At 38.6% G+C, this 22450-nt stretch overlaps 1 protein-coding gene across 6 annotated transcripts in view; it reads left to right on the top strand.

The window, feature by feature from the left end:
* The window catches only part of Pde1a (phosphodiesterase 1A, calmodulin-dependent), a 362070-nt gene extending 340136 nt beyond the window's left edge, over positions 1 to 21934 (top strand). For all 6 annotated transcript variants that reach the window (XM_006498919.3, NM_001355140.1, NM_001355141.1 and 3 more), the window contains 2 exons: positions 17386 to 17502; positions 19463 to 21934. In XM_006498919.3, the coding sequence (XP_006498982.1) occupies positions 17386 to 17459 (74 nt within the window). In that variant the 3' untranslated portion in view covers positions 17460 to 17502; positions 19463 to 21934. The remainder of the gene's footprint in view (positions 1 to 17385; positions 17503 to 19462) is intronic.
* The last annotated feature ends 516 nt before the right edge of the window (positions 21935 to 22450 follow it).

Here is a 22450-nt window from a genome sequence, read left to right as displayed (position 1 = left end):
TACTAAGATAGCTCATTAAAGCCCATTTAACACATTCCATGGCTTTCCAAATCCAAAGTCCCCTAGTCCCCATATATCCAAACAAAAACATGGTCAGGCCTATCATAGAAATACCCCAGTCCCTAGTACCAATGTCTGTCTTAGTTATGGTTTTACTGCTGTGAACAGAGTTGACCAAGGCAACTCTTATAAAACAACATTTAATTGGGACTGGTTCAGTCCGTTATCATCAAGTCATAAGCATGGCAAGCACCCAAGAAGACATGGCACAGGAGGAGCTGAGAGTCCAATATCTTGTTCCAAAAGCAAACGGGGGAAGACTGGCTTCTAGGCAGCTAGGATGAAGGTCTTAAAGCCCACGCCCATGCCCAAAATGACACACTTCCTACAACAAGGCGAAACTTACTCCAACATGGCCATGCTTCCAAATAGTGTCACTCCCTGGGCCAAGAATATTTCAACTGCCACAACCACCATAAGAAGTAATCAGCTAAGGACAGTGTTGGGATAACAATCCTACAATGAATTGTAGTTTTATCTATGATCTAACATTTCCTCATGAAGGAAAAAAGTGGCCATGTTATACATTCAGATTACATCCACAGTTAAGACATCTAGGTATACCAAGGAAAGAGATAAGTTCCACAGAAATCGAATTATAACCAGGGACACAGCACAATACAGGGTTAAAAGATCAAATTTTGAAACGGAAATGTCCAATTCTGCTATTGTTATTAATAGTTACACGTTTTTAAACAACTTCATCTCTGAGCTGTGACTTCATAAATTATAAAGTGGTGGTCACTTTTTAAAGTCTGTCTCGATAGCTGTGATAAATGTTGAATGAATGAGTGCATGCAAAGTGTTTTTACAGTAATACTTACTCTTTGGGGCTTCTGTATACTTCAAAACAATCTGTAGAGCATAAGCAAGGCTTCTTTCTGTCTTAGGGATTTACTGCTGTGAACAGACATAGTTGTAAACTGTGACCAGTTCACCAAGACAACTCTTATAAGGACCACATTTAATTGGAGCTGCCTAACAGAGGTTCAGTCCATTATCATCAAGGCAGGACCATGGCAGCTCTCAGTACAAAGTGATTGACAGTACCTTTTCTTGATTCACCAGTGTAGCCTTTCCCATATCTCTCACAAGTATCTCCCAAATCCACTTAGTGTCTCTTTGAGAGATGGTCAGAATATAATTAACTTAGATCAGAACTGTTGTTACAGCTGTCTAATGTGGAAAGATGTAAATTAATTAGTTTAAATTAACTTTTAAGGAATTGAGGATTCTTCCCTTCCTCTAAGCACAAAAGCCCCCAGAGAAGAAAAGAGGTTTGCAAACTGTTTCTGTAGACCTGAGTGCTCTAAACGGGGAGCATTGTAATCCAGCAAATAGCTTATGAAAATTAAATTTGAAAGAAATATTTACTACCTATGTCTTTATCTCTTAAACTGCAAATGTAATTTTATACACATTTTCATATACATTCATATACATATTCATAACTTTTAATAATTTTCCTCACTCACTGTGGGAATTGTGGAAGTTCCCAGAGATCATGCAGAAAAATTCATAACTGAACTGTTGACTTTTCTCACATACATTTAATTTCTGTGTTTTATGTGATGTTATGAAAACAGAAGTGTCTTCCCAGGTACTAGGGTAGCTGGGTGTCTCGGACTAATTTCTCTCTTGGCTGATCTGAGGATTCACATAGACAAGTACTAACCCTGTAAGCCTTCTGAGACGTGTTGACATAAAACAAAGTTAATATAAGCAATTGCTATAAAAACAAAACGTTGGGAGTTATTCTATAGTTTCAATTTAAATCCATGTGTGAATTTGTCAAGTAGTATTTACTAAACAGCACGAGGACCATCTAGTAGTGGCTAGATTTTAGAATATGCATCCCACCAGGATTTTTTGGATTTTTTTTTCCCCAAGCCTCATACACATTTGTTGAAAATTGTGTGTCCCAGCTTCATAATGACTGTGAGTAATTTTAGCTTTCACAGGCAAATGAAAGTAAAGGAAGAGGAAGGGAAGACACTGTAAGGGTCCAAGAATCACTGAAGAGAACACCTCAGACTCAAATAGTATATAAGGGCAGAGAGTTTTATTCTGTAGAAATTACCAGCAAGCAGGGGTCAACCATTCATCAAATGCCAATGCAGAGGTGAGTTTGCAGGCTCAGTTTAAAGCCAATTAGGGAAATTTCAGGGATGACCTTTATCTTGATTGGTTGGCTCTACCTCTAGGGATACAGGTGTCTCTGGGATGTTGGCTAGGGTTCTGGGGACTTTCCAGAACCATTACTGTCTTAGCTATTCTTGCTTAGGGTCAGATGACAGAGCAGCTCCATGGTCTGTGATTTTTTTTTTTTAATCTGGAACTGTTTTGTTCAGTTCTGGAAAATAGAAACTTAGGCCTATTCCCCTGAACTGGCAAATCCCTGTCTTTCATGGAGTCAGTCTAGCTACTCCCTCTTAAACCCAATCCTGATCATTGGAAAAAAATATACACAGAATCTCCAGAGTCTCATCCTCCCAAGTTGGGAACACACAATGTTGTCTCCATTCAGTTGTTGACCAATTATATACTTGCTGACCAGTAACAGTAAAAGATGAGCTGTCTGCAGTCTCCAGGTTAGAGACAAGGCCTTACCCTGGCTGTGGTTGCTTCTGCAAGGTGAGAACCGTGCAAAGCTCCAGATCACTGAGATGTGTTGCAGGAGATCCGGTCTGGGTGGAGGGCTGAAAACTTTGTCAAAACAAAATGCCAGCATTCACACAGTTTTATTTCTTGAGTATAGAGAACCACAGAAGTAGGGATTTTAAATTACTTCTCCCTGAGGCCCAAGTCTTATAATGTCTCTTCCATACGTTAGCATCTCTTTCCTTTGAAAGTCTCAAGGGTATAGGACTTGCGTGTGTCTTGGAGTTTGTTCCTTTTTTGATTTAGTCTTAGCTAATCTTTTACTACAGTATTTACAGCCAAGGACATTAATGAAAAGAGAATTTTGGTTTCTGTTTGTTTGTGTTATTGTTTTGTCTTTAATGAAATACTGCTTACACTTGTTGCTGTTAAACTGCTGTATCACCCCCAGAAAACTGAGCTCAAAATCATTTTAGTTTTTCTTAGCATAAAAATGAAAAAATAAACACATTTATCTCATATGTCTCATCTTGAAACAGTATAATTATATCTTTCCAGACGACTAAATTTTTTCTTACTTTTTCAATTTTGTGTAAACTTACTCTCTTGGGTCAGGGAGTAGGTCTGTGTGAGCAGCATCTTCAGGTTTGTGAAGCAGAGGGTGGCTCTGGAGTAGAAATCCCAGATCTGCTCCATACATGAATAAAATTTTTTGTGCAAGATGAAATTGATGGGTAAGTGGTAAGAAGTGTGGCTGGCTAAACATATTCTCTAAGACTCTGTCTTTGTTGTTGCTGTTATTACGAATTCAATGTATCATTCTCAGCAATTTATCCTTCTTATGCCCCTTCTTACCCAGATTGCCCATGATTTTAATAAATTGGTACATATTGACACATTTGTGTTAAAGTACAAATAGATTTTATCAAGAACTTAAGATAGAAAGGCTAAAATGTATTAAGCCCTTTTAAACCATCTGAATTCAAATTTTAACTATATTATTATTATATCCATCTGGGAGTTGCACTTAAAGTCTGTAAATCCCAGGGCTGGTCAAATGACTCAGTGGGTTAAAGTACTTACCACCCATGTACGTGGAAAGAGAGATATGACTCCGGTAAGTTGTCTTGTGACCTCTACGTGCCCCTCTTCCAACTAAATAACTACATATAATACAAATATAACATATCAATATTTTCATCATTATTAATAATTACCATTGATAATTTAATATAACAAAATTATATATGTAATTTTAAATATATTAACTCATAATTCAACAGAAAATTTAATACCATAGGCTGTAGATAATTAATAATGTTACAGATATGAATTCATCATTGGATTTTGTGTTCTGACATTGTTGAATTGGGGAAATGATTCCTTATGCTAGTAACATTGTGCTATTCTTTTGACTAAAATCAAAAGCATCTTTTTTTTTTTTTACTTTTAAGATGAACAGAAATGGCAAAAAATAGGCAAGTTTAGGAAATTATGCCTGCATGATTGTGTTATGCCTCTCACATTAAAGATGTGATTCTTATGTCTTCCTACATTTCCAGCTACCCTCCATGTACAGGAGAATGAACGGGACTCTCTGGTTCCTACATAGAATAGGACACATGGTTTTCTTTTTCAGTACTATCTGTTACAAAGCCAAGTTTAGTCACATCTACCAGTCTCCATTCAGGCAGTTGTAAAGTAGATTGCTACATTGATATGATTGGGCTTTAAAAAAAAAATTAAAAGCAATCGAAGGTTTTTATTTATTTACCATACAGAAATTTAAATAGAAATTTTAGCTCATCAGGGTGCTTCCAGTGCAGCAGAGTATTTCACCCCTTTGCACTTTATTATTTCTAAGTTTCCTTTCCTGAAATTGATTTTGATGAATGTACACAAGACCAGTAATAAGAGCTACTGTTCTACCTACAAAAGATGAAGAGAAGAAAAAATTAGCATACCTTTTAGACTCAATTTTTATCATTTTATTCTGATAACAATTAAACACCTATTCCAATATGGCTTGTCCAAACACTGTTGGGTGTGGAGTCTTCTCTGGAGACCTCCCAGTGACCACACCCTTAAAGGAAACTAACACTTCTTTTCCAGCCACTATCAAAGGCAATAACACCTAGCCTTCGGTGGGTCTTGGTTTCCACCTCTTTTATCCTCATGCTGAGATATTTTACTGGCTTCAGCTTGTACAAGTTCTTCACACTATCATAATCTCTGTGAATTCATACATGCAACTACTGTCAGAATATAGACTTACACAGCCATTTGGAAATTAATGTAGGGATTCCTCAAAAAGCAAGAAATAGATTTTCCACATAGTCAAGTTACAGGACTGTTTGGAATCTTCCCAAAGACTCTATATACTACTGCAGAGACACTTGCTCACATATGTCCCCTGGTGCTCTACTCAAATATCCAGGTAACAGAAACAGTGGAGGTGTCGCTCTGCTGAGGAATGGATAAAGAAATGTAGTGCATTTACATGAAGAGACATTACTCCACTGTGAAGAAAAATGAAAGTGTGAAACTCGCAAGTAAATGGATAGAACTGGAAACAATCAATGTAAGCAAAGTTAACCAAACCCAGAAAGACAGCCATCACACACTTTCCCTCATACAAGGATGTTAGCACTTGAAATACACACAGAGGTTAGGAAACTAATAAGGGGACATGGAGAATCTTTTCAAGGAGGGAAATAGAACACAGTAATATAAAAAAAGAGGAATATGAAACAGAAAGTATCAAATGCAGTGATGGGTACAGGAGGACATGGAGGAGGGACAACTAACACTAAGACACTTCTGAAGAAGCCAGATGGAAAAATTCATATATGAACATGTATGAAACCCTCCCCCCATGTAACACAGAGACAATGCCCCAACTAGACATCATGTGTTAGCAAATAAAGCCCTTCTTGTACTCTTGGTAATATGGCCTCTCTTTGGGACTACTGACCTTCTTGGCCTAAAACTTTCCACAGCATATGCTCCGTGTTCTAGACATCTTTAACCTCACAGAGACGTCAAAGCATGTCCATCTTCATTCTCACAGCTTTTGATATTATGCTTTAAAGGCTAGAATACAAGGACTTCAACCGTGCCCCAGATGGTTTGTACTTGCTAAACCCTCATGATCAGCATAGTTCCTACACCCCTTTATTCTGTGTGTCCGCTGAGCATCATATGAGCAATGCAGAGATTTGCTGTCAGCTCAAGTAGTGCCTAGGATCCCATGGACCATGTCTGCAGAAGTTTCTGTGTACTCAAGTGAAGAGCCAGGGGAAACATTTCCCGAGGTGGTGGTCCCCCTTTCTCCTGGGAGGCTGTTGGTCACCAGCCTGAGGAGACAAAGGAACATAGGCAGAAAACAGGGTTCAGATGGTCGTGTACAGAAAAATGACCTGTGGAGACAGCTGCAGCAAGACAAGTCTAAATTGTTTCAGGGATAGGGTAAATAGGGGCTTTTTTGGTATGAGGATGGAAAGGGCTAATTGGTCTTAGCATCGAGCAAGCAGAAAGGACTGATTAGGTCTAATATAGCACTGAATAACCATGCAGGCAAAAAGTCAGAGTGGGATCTCTCTCTCTCTCTCTCTCTCTCTCTCTCTCTCTCTCTCTCTCTCTCTCTCTCTCTCTCTCTGTCTCTCTCTCCCTGTGTGTGTGTGTGTGTGTGCCTGTGTGAGTGTATATGTGTGTACAGAGTTATGCACACTTGCAGAGAGCTGTGCACAAGTTCACAATTTAGACAAAGCCAGCCACTTGTGTTCAGCGACACTCTCCAGGTAAAGACACTCTCCTGAAAGAGGCAGAGACAAAGATGTCCCGCTGAAAAGGGGAGTCTCCCATTCTGGGCAAAGCTCCTAAATTCATCTGGTTATGGTCAAGGGGGTTGCTACTATAATAGTAGGGTTGCTTAAAACTAGGTCACCCTATGCTAGAAGAACACTCTATATTGTTCAATTAATCTTTTAATTAAGTTCAAACTCTTAAAACTTTGAACTTGGTCAAGGTATCCTCAGGATATCATTCCTGAACCAGGCGTGGTGGCGCACGCCTTTAATCCCAGCACTCGGGAGGCAGAGGCAAGTGGATTTCTGAGTTCGAGACCAGCCTGGTCTACAAAGTGAGCTCCAGGACAGCCAGGGCTACATAGAGAAACCCTGTATATATATCATTCCTATTTTATTGCCTCAGTACAAAATATTTGGAGTTGGTGGATTATTGTTATTGTTATTGTTATTATTATTATTAGTTATTGCTATTCGTCCTTTTCCTCCTTCTTTTTCTCAAATTCTTCTTTTCTCTTAATTTTGAGGATTGGACTTAGGGCCTTGAATATATTAGTTCCACACTTTACCGCACAGCTACGTCTCAAGATTTTTGGCTTCTTTATAGTTTTAGTATCTCTTTAGCAACCACATCTTCCTTGATCTCCACATCATTATCATTGTCACCATCACCATCATCATTGTTACTACTACTATCATTTTGGTTTTTCAAGACAGGGTTTCTCTGTGTAGCCCTGGCTGTCCTGGATCTCACTCTGTAGACCAGGCTAGCCTGGAGCTCAGAAATCTGCCTGCCTTTGCCTCCCTAGTTCTGGGATTAAAGGCATGTGCTACCACTGCCTGGCTGATCTCAACTTTCAACTTCTTTATTTTCTGAGAATTTTCAAGTTTTCTAATGCTTCAGATTTACTTTTTGTTTCCAACTTTCATTGTAATGTGGCGAAAAGCAGCTAGCAATATTTAAACTATGGGGCTAAATGCATTGAGATTTCCTCTTTCTTTTAGAGTTAATATCATGAAAAATATCTAGGCATGACCAGACTGTAGACAAGATCTTCACAGCGTAGCACAAGGAAAGGTTCTCTTGCACAATTCACCATGGAATATTCATTCATCTGAACACTCACCACAAATAGTCTTTAAGTTGGCATTTTCTCATCGAATCTCTGGTTTAGGTGCTCTGCCTACAAGTGCATATTTTCTAGCTCATAGTTTTGCACTGTTCTAAACTCACCCTTACAAATCAGTGCTAAAGTCTCCCAACTTACAATATTAGGAAGCCCTGGATGTCAAAGCCCTGGACCCCCTTCTCTGATACCAATTTTCTTTGCCAGTCAGTGTTTTACACACACACACACACACACACACACACACACAGAGAGAGAGAGAGAGAGAGAGAGAGAGAGAGATCTTTATATCTCCATATCTCTGTCATCTCTTGTCTATATCTATATATTTTTCTATAAAACCAAAAAATGTATTAACTCTTTATTTTAGCAATATTAGTCCAAGGAGTGCTAGAACGTTAATTCGGGCTGAGGTAATAATAATATATGGTAGTAGGAGTATCTAGCAATCTAATCATCTCATGCCTAACAGGAAGGAAAGACAGGAAGCTGGGAGAATGCACATCTTTCTGGGGAATGGCCAGTGATCTACTTTCTCCAAGTAGATACCTTCTCTGATTTTTACTGTCTTCCAATAATGATACCATACTGTGAATATATCAAGAAGTGACTATAGTAACTACACTGGGCCCTCCAGAATCTACTTATTTCACTAAATCCCATCACTAGTATCAGACACGAATTCAATTCTGTGAAGTGGGCCTTATCTACAATCATAAAATGATTGGTTGCCCCAATAATAACTTGCCACACTCAGTTAGGACACCTTATCTGGCAATTGGCAGTGTGGCACACGAGATCTACAGATGAATACGAGTATTGATGAATGTCTTTTACCATCAGCCTGTGCAGAGTCTTTTAAAACTATGAACATTGTCTATTAAAAAGGAGCTATGCCCTTCCGGTCTGAGCAGCACCGGGGTAGCTAGGGCACAGAATCGGCTGACAACCGCCAGCTACCTACAACACCCGCCAAGCGATCCTAAGACTTCTGGTGAGTGGAACACAGCATCTGCTCCAATCCAATCGCGCGGGACTTGAGACTGCATTAGTCAGGGAAGCAAAAACCCGGTCTGAGTAGGGGCACAAGCCCCTTACGGTCCTAGCAGCACCGGGGTAGCTAGGGCACACAGTCGGCTGACTACCTCCAGATACCCACAACACCAGCCATGGGATCTTAAGAATTCTGAGGATTGGGATCGGCCCAGCACGGGAGCACCACTTTGCCTGAGCATCAGCAGCAGACATCTTGGTTCCGGGATCCCACAGAGTGTATCCTGCACAGGCAGGTGACCATTTTCCAGGCCAGAGGATAGGGACCTGCCCAGCGCGGGAGCACTTTGCCTGAGCATTGGCAGCAGACATCTTAGTTCCGGGACCCTGCCAAGTGTACCCTGCACAGACATCTTGGTTCCAGACCCCCGCCAAGTGTATCCTGCACAGCTCCAGAGAATACCAGATGGCGAAAGGCAAACATAAGAATCCTACTAACAGAAATCAAGACTACTCACCATCATCAGAATGCAGCACTCCCACCCCACCTAGTCCTGGGCACCCCAACACAACCGAAAAGCTAGACCCTGATTTAAAAGCATATCTCATGATGATGGTAGAGGACATCAAGAAGGACTTTAATAACTCACTTAAAGAAATACAGGAGAACACTGCTAAAGAGTTACAAGTCCTTAAAGAAAAACAGAAAAACACAACCAAACAGGTAGAGTCCTTATAGAAAAACAGGAAAAGACATCCAAACAGGTGATGGAAATGAACAAAACCATACTAGACCTAAAAAGGGAAGTAGACACAATAAAGAAAACCCAAAGTGAGTCAACGCTGGAGATAGAAACCCTAGGAAAGAAAGCTGGAACCATAGATGCGAGCATCAGCAACAGAATACAAGAGATAGAAGAGAGAATCTCAGGTGCAGAAGATTCCGTAGAGAACATTGGCACAACAATCAAAGAAAATACAAAATGCAGGAGGATCCTAACTCAAAACATCCAGGAAATACAGGACACAATGAGAAGACAAAACCTACGGATAATAGGAGTTGATGAGAATGAAGATTTTCAACTTAAAGGGCCAGCAAATATATTCAACAAAATTATAGAAGAAAACTTCCCAAACCTAAAGAAAGAAATGCCCATGAACATACAGAAAGCCTACAGAACTCCAAATAGACTGGACCAGAAAAGAAATTCCTCCCGACACATAATAATCAGAACAACAAATGCACTAAATAAAGATAGAATATTAAAAGCTGTAAGGGAGAAAGGTCAAGTAACATATAAAGGCAAACCTATCAGAATTACACCAGACTTTTCACCAGAGACAATGAAAGCCAGAAGAACCTGGACAGATGTTATACAGACACTAAGACAACACAAATGCCAGCCCCTGCAGGCTACTATACCCAGCCAAACTCTCAATTATCATAGATGGAGAAACCAAAGTATTCCACGACAAAACAAAATTTACACATTATCTTTCCACGAATCCAGCCCTTCAAAGGATAATAACAGAAAAAAAAAACAATACAAGGACGGAAATCACGCCCTAGAAAAAGCAAGAAAGTAATCCCTCAACAAACCAAAAAGAAGACAGCCACAAGAACAGAATGCCAACTCTAACAACAAAAATAAAAGGAAGCAACATTTACTTTTCCTTAGTATCTCTTAATATCAATGGACTCAATTTCCCAATAAAAAGACATAGACTAACAGCCTGGCTACACAAACAGGACCCAACATTCTGCTGCTTACAGGAAACCCATCTCAGGGAAAAAGACAGACACTACCTCAGAGTGAAAGGCTAGAAAACAATTTTCCAAGCAAATGGTCTGAAGAAACAAGCTGGAGTAGCCATTCTAATATCGGATAAAATTGACTTCCAACCCAAAGTTATCAAAAAAGGCAAGGAGGGACACTTCATACTCATGAAAGGTAAAATCCTCCAAGAAGAACTCTCAATTCTGAATATCTTTGCTCCAAATGCAAGGACAGCTACATTCATTAAAGACACTTTAGTAAAACTGAAATCACACATTGCACCTCACACAATAATAGTGGGAGACTTCAACACACCACTTTCATCAATGGACAGATCGTGGAAACAGAAACTAAACAGGGACACAGTGAACCTAACAGAAGTTATGAAACAAATGGACTTAACAGATATCTACAGAACATTTTATCCTAAAACAAAAGGATTTACCTTCTTCTCAGCACCTCACGGGACCTTCTCCAAAATTGACCATATAATTGGAAACAAAACAGGCCTCAACAGATACAAAAATATTGAAATCGTCCCATGCATCCTATCAGACCACCATGGACTAAGGCTGATCTTCAATAACAACATAAATATTGGAAAGCCAACATTCACGTGGAAACTGAACAACACTCTTCTCAATGACACCTTGGTCAAGGAAGGAATAAAGAAAGAAATTAAAGACTTTTTAGAGTTTAATGAAAATGAAGATACAACATACCCCAACCTATGGGACACAATGAAAGCATTTCTAAGAGGGAAACTCATAGCTCTGAGTGCCTCCAAAAAGAAACTAGAAAGAACACACACTAGCAGCTTGACAACACATCTAAAAGCTCTAGAAAAGAAGGAAGAAAATTCACCCAAGAGGAGTAGACGGCAGGAAATAATCAAACTCCGGGGTGAAATCAACCAAGTGGAAACAAGAAGAACTATTCAAAGAATTAACCAAACAAGGAGTTGGTTCTTTGAGAAAATCAACAAGATAGATAAACCCTTAGCTAGACTCACTAGAGGGCACAGCGAAAACATCCTAATTAACAAAATCAGAAACGAAAAGGGAGCCATAACAACAGATCCTGAAGAAATCCAAAACACCATCAGATCCTTCTACAAAAGGCTCTACTCAACAAAACTGGAAAACCTGGATGAAATGGACAAATTTCTAGACAGATACCAGGTACCAAAGTTAAATCAGGATCAAGTTAACGATCTAAACAGTCCCATATCCCCTAAAGAAATAGAAGCAGTCATTAATAGTCTCCCAGCCAAAAAAAGCCCAGGACCAGATGGTTTTAGTGCAGAGTTCTACCAAACCTTCAAAGAAGAGCTAATTCCAGTTCTGCATGAACTATTCCACAAAATAGAAGTAGATGGAACTCTACCCAACTCATTCTATGAAGCCACAATTACTCTGATACCTAAACCACAGAAAGATCCAACAAAGATAGAGAACTTCAGACCAATTTCCCTTATGAATATAGATGCAAAAATCCTCAATAAAATTCTCGCTAACCGAATCCAAGAACACATTAAAGCAATCATCCATCCTGAACAAGTAGGTTTTATTCCAGGGATGCAGGGATGGTTTAATATACGGAAATCCATCAATGTAATCCATTATATAAACAAACTCAAAGACAAAAACCACATGATCATCTTGTTAGATGCGGAAAAAGCATTCAACAAGATCCAACACCCATTCATGATAAAAGTCTTGGAAAGATCAGGAATTCAAGGCCCATACCTAACCATGATAAAAGCAATCTACAGCAAACCAGTAGCCAACATCAAAGTAAATGGTAAGAAGCTGGAAGCAATCCCACTAAAATCAGGGACTAGACAAGGCTGTCCACTCTCTCCATACCTATTCAATATTGTTCTTGAAGTCTTAGCCAGAGCAATTCGACAACAAAAGGAGATCAAGGGGATACAAATTGGAAAAGAGGAAGTCAAAATATCACTTTTTGCAGATGATATGATAGTATATATCAGTGACCCTAAAAATTCCACCAGAGAACTCCTAAAACTGATAAACAGCTTCTATGAAGTAGCAGGATATAAAATTAACTCAAACAAGTCAATGGCCTTTCTCTACACAAAGAATAAACAGGCTGAGAAAGAAATTAGGGAAAAAAACACCCTTCTCAATAGTCACAAATAATATAAAATATCTTGGCGTGACTCTAACTAAGGAAGTGAAAGATCTGTATGATAAAAACTTCAAGTCTCTGAAGAAAGAAATTAAAGAAGATCTCAGAAGATGGAAAGATCTCCCATGCTCATGGATTGGCAGGATCAACATTGTAAAAATGGCTATCTTGCCAAAAGCAACCTACAGATTCAATGCAATCCCCATCAAATTCCAACTCAATTCTTCAACGAATTAGAAAGAGCAATCTGCAAATTCATCTGGAATAACAAAAAACCTAGGATAGCAAAAACTCTTCTCAAGGATAAAAGAACCTCTGGTGGAATCACCATACCTGACCTAAAGCTTTACTACAGAGCAATTGTGATAAAAACTGCACGGTACTGCTATACTGACAGACAAGTAGACCAATGGAATAGAATTGAAGACCCAGAAATGAACCCACACACCTATGGCCACTTGATCTTCGACAAGGGAGCTAAAACCATCCAGTGGAAGAGAGACAGCATTTTCAACAAATGGTGCTGGCACAACTGGTTGTTATCATGTAGAAGAATGCGAATCAATCCATTCCTATTCCCTTGTACTAAGGTCAAATCTAAGTGTATCAAGGAACTTCACATAAAACCAGAGACACTGAAACTTATAGAGGAGAAAATGGTGAAAAGCCTCGAAGATATGGGCATAGGGGGAAAATTCCTGAATAGAACAGCAATGGCTTGTGCTGTAAGATGGAGAATCGACAAATGGGACCTCATGAAACTGCAATGCTTCTGCAAGGCAAAAGATACTGTCAATAAGACAAAAAGACCACCAACAGATTGGGAAAGGATCTTTTCCTATCCTAAATCAGATAGGGGACTAATATCCAATATATATAAAGAACTGGAGAGGGTGGACTCCAGAAAATCAAATAACCCCATTAAAAAATGGGGCTCAGAACTGAACAAAGAATTCTCACCCGAGGAATACCGAATGGCAGAGAAGCACCTGAAAAAATGTTCAACATCCTTAATTATCAGGGAAATGCAAATCAAAACAACCCTGAGATTCCACCTCACACCAGTCAGAATGGCTAAGATCAAAAACTCAGGTGACAGCAGATGCTGGCAAGGATGTGGAGAAAGAGGAACACTCCTCCACTGTTGGTGGGATTGCAAGCTTGTACAGCCACTCTGGAAATCAGTCTGGCGGTTCCTTAGAAAATTGGACATAGTACTACCGGAGGATCCAGCAATACCTCTTCTGGGCATATATCCAGAAGATGTCCCAACCGGTATGAAGGACACATGCTCCACTATGTTCATAGCAGCCTTATTTATAATAGCCAGAAGCTGGAAAGAACCCAGATGCCCCTCAACAGAGGAATGGATACAGAAAATGTGGTACATTTACACAATGAAGTACTACTCAGCTATTAAAAAGAATGAATTTATGAAATTCCTAGGCAAATGGGTGGACCTGGAGGGCATCATCCTGAGCGAGGTAACCCAATCACAAAGGAACTCACATGTTATGTACTCACTGATAAGTGGATACTAGCCCAAAATTTAGTATACCCAAGATATAAGATACAATTTGCCAAATGCATGAAACTCTAGAAGAATGAAGACCAAAGTGTGAACACTGTGCCCCTTCTTAGAATTGGGAACAAAACACCCATGGAAGGAGTTACAGAGACAAAGATTGGAGCTGTGACAAAAGGATGGACTATCTAGAGACTGCCTTATCTAGGGATCCACCCCATAATCAGCTTCCAAACACTGACACCACTCCATACACTAGCAAGATTTTGCTGAAAGGACCCAGATATAGCTGTCTCTTGTGAGACTAGGCATTTGCCTAGCAAACACGTAAGTGGATGCTCACAGTCAGCTATTGGATGGATCACAGGGCCCCCAATGGAGGAGCTAGAGAAAGTATCCAAGGAGCTAAAGAGATCTGCAACCCTGTAGGTGCAACAACATTATGAACTAACCAGTACCCTGGAGCTCTTGACTCTAGCTACATATGTATCAAAAGATGGCCTAGTTGGCCATCACTGGAAAGAGAGGCCCATTGGACACACAAACTTTATATGCCCTAGTACAGGGGAATGCCGGGGCCAAAAAAATGAGAATGGGTGGGTAGGGAAGTGGGGGGGGGTATGGGGGACTTTTGGGATAGCATTGGAAATGTCATTGAGGAAAATACGTAATAATTTTTTTAAAAAAAGGAGCTATGATCTCAGTTACAGTTTGTTTTTCTGATCCTACAACAGAACTGTGTGCCATTTCATTAATAAGATCTTCCAATCTAGTTCTGGTGGTAACCAACAGCAGTGACAATTGCCTGAATTGTTTAAGAACATCTCTGATGTCAACAATGCACTGGGATGTTCGTTTAATAAGCTATAACTCCTGGAAAATCATTTTATCTACCCATTTGGGGTAACTCTACAGAGAAATTACTTTAACCTAGAGCCATGTGCATGAATCTCATGGAAGATTGTTTTTCCTGGCTTTTAACTTTATTATCATGCACATCATTTGTAGGCTACACTGCATGTAAATGTTAGTGGCATTTTTGTCATAGCTAGGAATCATACATATTTTCATAATATATTTAGTGAACAATACTGAAGTTTAATTTGATGCCATTATTACTTCAAAATCATATATAAGATAAACCTGTAGTTAGTTCTTGTCATTCACACAATTTCCGAAGAGGTGCTTGCAGTACCACTGTGTTTCAGTAGATTTCTTTACTATGATGATATTGTATTGCAGTTTACCTGGAATTCTTTCTGATATTATGTATCTTATTTATAAATTTTATTTTGAAAAGAGCATACCTTTGATCAGACTGAAAGGATGGGCTGGATCTTATTAGAAGAGAGTAAAGCTTACATTCCATGGGTCGGTTTCAAGATCATTTACATAAACTACACTTCAGTTGGGAAAGTTACCTAAAATTATCTTTGATGTGATGAATATTCCTAGCTGTTTCCTCCTTCCTGAAAAGATGATGTCAGAATTATGTGCCTGAGAGTGACTTACTTGTGACATACCCAAGTTAATTACAAAGGCTTCTGCATCTAAAGGTGAACTTAAAATAATCTGATTTTGATATATGAGGTCTTTAATTTTGTGAATAACCAGCTTCTATGTAATCACTTGGCAATGTGTGCGCTTGCGTGTGGGTGTGCGCGCGCGCGCGCGCGCGAGTGTGTGTGTGTGTGTGTGTGTGTGTGTGTGTGTGTGTGTGTGTGTATACTTGAAAACACCAGGACCTCTGAATTTAGAAGAAGGACTACTCTTTTGGCATTGCAAAATTATGGACCTGGCCCTAATACTGCTTTTCTAATTGAACTTACAGAATTTCTCTCAGATGTAATATGTACATAATTTTGAGATTTAATTTTTTATTTAAGTATTTAATTTATCTTCCATTTTTCTTTATTAATAAAACTTCACTAGGAATAATATTATTTGATTAAGTAGACTTTAGTGTCCTTTACCCATTGTAAAACATTCTCTCTAAATGAGAAATGTATGTTACTTTCTTTTAAGTCAGGCTATTTTTATCTCTGTCATTGGTTCTTGTCTAGTAAAGTGTGTTTTGTTATTTTCTGATCTGGTCTTAAATAACAGAGTATCAAGTTTGAAGTTTAAACCAAGGCTCCAAGATGATAAATATCAAAGAATAATCCAAGCTGTGAGGAACAATGTCGAAGAAGTTTCAGAAACCTGTTATAAACCTTTTAGTTCAAATAAATGAAATATTAAGTTACTGAAAATAGAAAAGCGTGTATGAAAAAAATTCCAGTGAAGAGATCCCAATATTGGAGAGGTAGAATTACTCCTTACTCCAAATCAATCGAAACGAGTCTCCCTGGGAAGAGAGGGCTTATATCTCAAGGCACTTTGGAAATGGAATATAATCCTAGCTGAGAGAGTGAAAAATTATGTGAGCCAATAGGGAAAAGACTGTATAGGCTTGAGATCTTCCAAGTGCATTGTGGGAACAAATGCCTCCTGAGGGCTGCATGTGACTTATTTGAGTGGAGCAAGGTCTGAAAATGTAACAGCAAGTTTCTGGGAGGTGCTAAAACAGTCGGACGTTCTTGTTCTGTCAGCAGGCTGGGGTGAAACCCCCAGCTATGGTACTTAATGTGAAGTACCTGGACACGCCTCCCATCTGCTCACAAGATACATAGTCTACATACCTGCCCAGTCTTGTGAGTAAAAACTGTGTGGCTCTGGTACTGATCCAGGAGGCATTCGGGTCTCCTTTTATGTTTATCTGAAACTTTATTCAATTTTTAATCAGTTCTCCTCAACGTTTTGGGCAGTATTGGAATAGTTTCCACACTAATGCTTTCCTTATCTTCAGGGTTTATATAAAGCTCTAAGACTATAAATTCTATTAATTTGTTTTGGCAGATTATTTTATCTGAAACATTACCAGTCTCTCATACTCATTCTAATTGTTTTAAATTCATAGCAGCAGCCAATCAGTAAATGGTTAAAGACATTGGTCATTAGGATTTGTTTAAACTTGCTTTCAGTAAAAGAAACATCCAGGATAATCACGCAGTCCTGAGTGTGATGTAGTAAATGCTTCTCTCGTATATTTTGTCTCCGTGTTTCCAGACTAAGCTGCAACTTCAAAGGTTAAACAATCATGCGAAGATGTGTTGTTGTACTCTGCAAACCCCCTGGCTGAAAGAAAAATACTCCATCTTTGGAGACACGCACTACTACAAAATCCATTATCAAATCCGGTCTTCTGCACTTTACAAACCGCTCCCTCCTGGGAATGTTAGTGCACCCCTGTCCACCAAAGGCCAATTTTGTCTTACCTATTTGTTATTTGATGTTTTTAGGTGAACTTGATCTTCATAAGAACTCAGAAGAGTTAGGAAATACTGAAGAAAAGCATGCTGACACACGTCCATAGGTGTGAACAAACTTTAAGAGTTCAGTTGTTTTAAACACAACAGGTAATGTAACCTTTGAGACAAGAAACCTAAATTTTTTATTATTTAATTTTATTTTCTACTTACTTTACATCCTGCTCACTGCCCTCCTCCTGGTCCCCCCTTCCCACAATCCTTCTCCCATCTCCCTTCCATTTCTCCTCTGAGTGGGTGTGGGACCCCCCTGGGAAAATCCCTGCCCCTCCCGTCCCTGCCCTGGCACTTCAAGTCTCTGAGATGCTATGTGCTTCCTCTTCCATTGAGGCCAGACAAGGCAGCCCAACTAGAATCCCATGTGCAGGCAAACAGCTTTTGGGATAACCCCAGTTTCAGTTATTCGGTACACACATGAAGACCAAGACACATAAGAAACATATCAGAAACCTAATTTCTAAAGTGAATTATTTGTATAACACATTCAGAGACAAAGGACTCCATTTAAATATTAAATATTTTTAATGTACTTTTTTCATCAAGTACATTTTATTTCCTGAGATTACAATTTTAATACTTTAAGCACAATAAGCTATATTTTATATGGTTTATGAAAAAGATTCCAGAAGAAATTCTTACAGTGGGAGAAGACTTAGAATTACTTTTTCTATGGCGCATAAGGAACCATTAATAACATAAATATCATGTTTGCTATAAGTCTGTGGATGAAAATAGTCTTGCTTTTAAAAATGGCTTCTGTGACTTGCTTTCCATCTGCTAGATTGATAACCCTAGAAATAATGCTGTAGAAACACGAAGACTATTTCTATATATTATGAAGTTTTAATGAGTGGATATATTAATATTAGTGTCTATTCAAACAGAACCACTGTCTTGGAAGGAAACAGGATGAACATACAACTAGAGAGGATGGAGTATGTAGTATACATGTCTAAAATATTAAAAAATGCATATCAAACAAATAGCAAGTGCTGTAAGGAATATTATGTTGCTTTAGTAGCAGGGGCACAGGAAAGTGGTGAGGGAGCCATGCCAGACGCTTGAGATGCTGGTTTGAAAGAGTTAAATGTGATTTGGCATTTAAGGCAATTGTTCAGTATTTGTGCAAAGACTCACTTGTGAGCATCTTAGATATGTTACACGAGGTATCCCATGGTGGCTATAATTCCTGTTTAATACATGAAGGTTGAAAATAAGGCAAATCACCAAGTGGCTTTTCAGCATCTCATGCCCATTTATGTATTTAATTGCTAGCAACCATTATAAGGACTTCCATACTTTCCACACAGATTGTATATTTATTAACTCTAGTGATCCTGGTCACTTAACGTGAATTTGAATATGAATATGCATAATTAAGCAATATTCCTCCCTTTAGGACACTTGCAACCCAATGTTTATTATATATCACCACAAAAAGGATAGAAAATAGTTTGGGTCAACATTTTATAAATATTTATGACTATTTACCCAACATGTATATAGGGAATACAAGTCACCAGTGTGTTTACTAAAATGACTGTTCAATGTATGAAAAAAAAGTGTACTGGAACTAAAAACTGTGCAAAACAGAGACATTTAAAACAGAGCTAGAAAGCAATTGCTATTCACTACCAATCTCTTATTTCTGGCAGAGTGTATAAGTCCTATGTAAAAAAAACCATTCAGTAGCTGACCCTTATGTAGCTAAATAATATTCTTTATTTTTCCTTATTTATTTTTAGTTACCCAAACTTGTAATTTTCACGTGTGACATGTTTTGAAGCCTGTCATCTTCGTGGAATGGTTAAATTGAACTAAATACTAAGTGTATGCCCTCCCACATTTATCACTTTTTGTTGGATAGGTGAAAAGGTACTCTCAGAAAGTTTCCAGAACACAATACATCATTACTTACAATATCTTCTGAATTTATCTCTTGAGTTTATTTTTGTGATCTAACTGAAATGTTCTATCTTCTAACTAACATCTACCCAACCCACCTTCCCATCCCTTCTCTGATCTCATTTTCATTTGATTTTTATTTCAGGAAAATGAAAGCAGCATGAAAAACACACAAAGACCTTGATTTTCTAAAAAAATAAAATAAAATGTTTGGCTCAGTCCATTTTAGTGGACTCCTCTGTAAGGAAGAAAAGCATAAATTTCAGTCTAGTAACTGAGCCACAAAGTTCCCACGAGTTATCATTAGGATCCTGGCCACTGTTTTTGCCATGGTTTTCCTTCCATGATTTGGTCATCTTAGCCAGAGAAATCTTTTAAGGCTGAAAGCTGGATGCTTTCAAGTTTTCATCATTTTTAACTTGTATAGAAGATGGAATGGATTTCAATATACAACTTGCACTGTGTTACTCCAGAGTGACGCAACAACACAATTGTCAACAAGCAAGGACAACAAGAAGAAAAACAAACAAACAAACAAAAAAAGAGTAAAAGAAAGGCAAAACAAAATGATGAAAACCCTGTTTTCTTGCAATGCTGATCTGGTAAGACTGTCTTGTTTTAAATGCATGGGAACAGAATGAGAATCAGATCTGTCTTCAGAAGCGCCAGCAACAGCTGACCGTAAGACCTGCCGCACAGTGATTGGATGAACGCCTCTATGGGCCTCCAGCTGGGAAACTACAGTGCCATCTTCTCCTGAAGTCATCGACCATCCTGCAGCCATCCACTGAGTTTTAAGGCACTAGTGTATCACCCATGTGTGTGTGGTTATATTATAGGTCGCAGTTTGCTGTAGGGCCAATGTAACAAGGAACATCAGCCATTGCAGGAGAAGGGCACTCAAAGAGAAGACAGAATTTTCCTTCTGGGATGTTGTTACCACTAGAATATAAAGATATATTACAGGCTGAGGCATAAGATGTGTGTGTGTGTGTGTGTGTGTGTGTGTGTGTGTGTGTGTGTTTGTGTCTGTGTGTCTGTGTGTCTGTGTGTGTGTATGTTGTAGATGTGTGCACTCGTGCTCAGAGGTGTATATGGAAACACATACTTTTCTGTACAGCTAAAACTGTTATGTGATGTGACTTTTTAATTTTACTGAAGAGAAATGAACTGCAACCCTCAGAGGCCCTGCTTCTTGGTCATGTTTTGCCTGAGCATGTGTGAAGTAGCTAACAGGAATGGTCAAGCCCAATTAGATGTTGTAGTATTTTCACTGTACATACAGTTCAGGGATTGCGAACTTCGTGAAAGGTGACAATTAGATGGAATGAACAGTTACTGTCAATTAGGTGATGTGCAGAAAGGTTCACCCATCCTAATGAGTTGCTTCTCGCACCTGTGTTTCCCCCCAGGTTCCTCAAGGCTAAGCAATATTTCAGAGAGGGACATGACAAGAAGCTTTTAAGCCTAAGTTGTGAGGTCTTTATAACTCACAATTTAGATCTACTTTAATGTGTAAGCCATATTCTCTATGCATATTTAGTATGCATTTATTGTATTTAAGATATATTGTGAGTAGACTGTATAAAATGCTTTTAAATGTTCTATGAATTAGATTACTAGTGTTATTATTGTCTAGATCTTGTTAAATAATTGAATTGTATTATAGCCATTATAATGTGATGGATATTTTAAATATCAACAGTAAAGATTGATCTATAATAATGTGTTGAGATTAATAGAAATGTGTATGTTAGTAGCCTTTGTCCTTTAAAATGGACATTTTATTTCTATTTATGGAGAAACTGTAACTACTGCTTTTCAAATCTTCTTTTTAAAAATGAGATATTTACTATCTAGAAAACATTCTGCTTTCAAAGTAAAATCTGAGAGTCTAAGAAGTCTAATTACTATTGTTCCTAATTGAGCCAGTTGTCTTTCAGTAAAGCTAGAATCTAAGGAGAGAAGAATAAAATGAAGCTCTGCTCCTCTCATGGCGTAGACAATACATCTATTTTGTTCCTTTGATCTCTATGCTTGGTTAATGTAAATTAAAGAATATGCACATTGATCAGTGTATGTCTGCTAGCCTAATTGTCCAGGCTATGTGACTTACAGAGCACTGTGACCAACCGACTTGCAGGGGTAGCTGGGGAGGCACACTGCTTCAGAGCCATCACACTGCCTGGACCATGCACGCTACTCCTCACCTCCCTCCCTTTTCTTCCTGTCTCCACGATGCCCAATGTGTCTGATATTTTGCCTTTGGCCTTCCACACTCCTTCCTTCCTCTCTCCACAGGACAGCTCCTACTGGAAGATAATAAGTAGGGGTCACACTGGAGATCACATGAGCCTCCAAATATACAGATAATGGTGTGAAAGGCCACACCATGAGGCGGGACTATCTCTCTCCAAAGGCTGCTGCACATGCTTTGCATTTGTACTCACAGTGACCCACCATATACTTGCGAGTTCATCTGCCTTTTCATTTAGCCAGAACTTTACTTTTTAACATGACAACCTATGATTCTTGTGTTTTTATTATGCTGCGACTCTCTGTATTTCCTACTATATATGATTGCTGAATAAATCATATTCGATGGAAATTATCCTGACCCATTTAGTCTTCAGTTTGATTTCTTTTAGTAGAATGTTGACAGCTTGGGGAAATCTGGAGGAACTGGGAGTAAACCAAATGAAAAACCGATCTGAGCTTGTTCAGAACATGATTTATTTTTCCTATAAAGCAAATGATCCTTGATCATTTTATCATGAGATTCAAGAGCCTGGCTAAAAGAATGGCTTACGTGCAAACATGGAAATGAGGTTTTTTTTTTTCCCCCTAGGAAGGTAAAGTTTTATAGATTAGCCATTCTCACTGTAGTGTATACATAATACTCGGAATGCCACATACAAAGGTGACTAGTTCTGCTCTAGGTGATGTAAAGGAGAGAAAAACAAACAAAAATATGGACATGAGTTGACAAAAAAATGATACAAAGTGACAAAAATGAGTTGACCAGAAAATAAAAGTCTTGCCTGTCTTCCATGTGTAACTTCCACATAATTTATTAGCAAACTTTATTTTTATTTTAACAGTAATCCAGCAGTAGTATTGATACACTCAAGAA

Source organism: Mus musculus, chromosome 2, assembly GCF_000001635.26.
Source record: "Mus musculus strain C57BL/6J chromosome 2, GRCm38.p6 C57BL/6J".
Lineage (NCBI taxonomy): Eukaryota > Metazoa > Chordata > Mammalia > Rodentia > Muridae > Mus > Mus musculus.
This window is presented reverse-complemented; position numbering and strand designations above follow the sequence as displayed.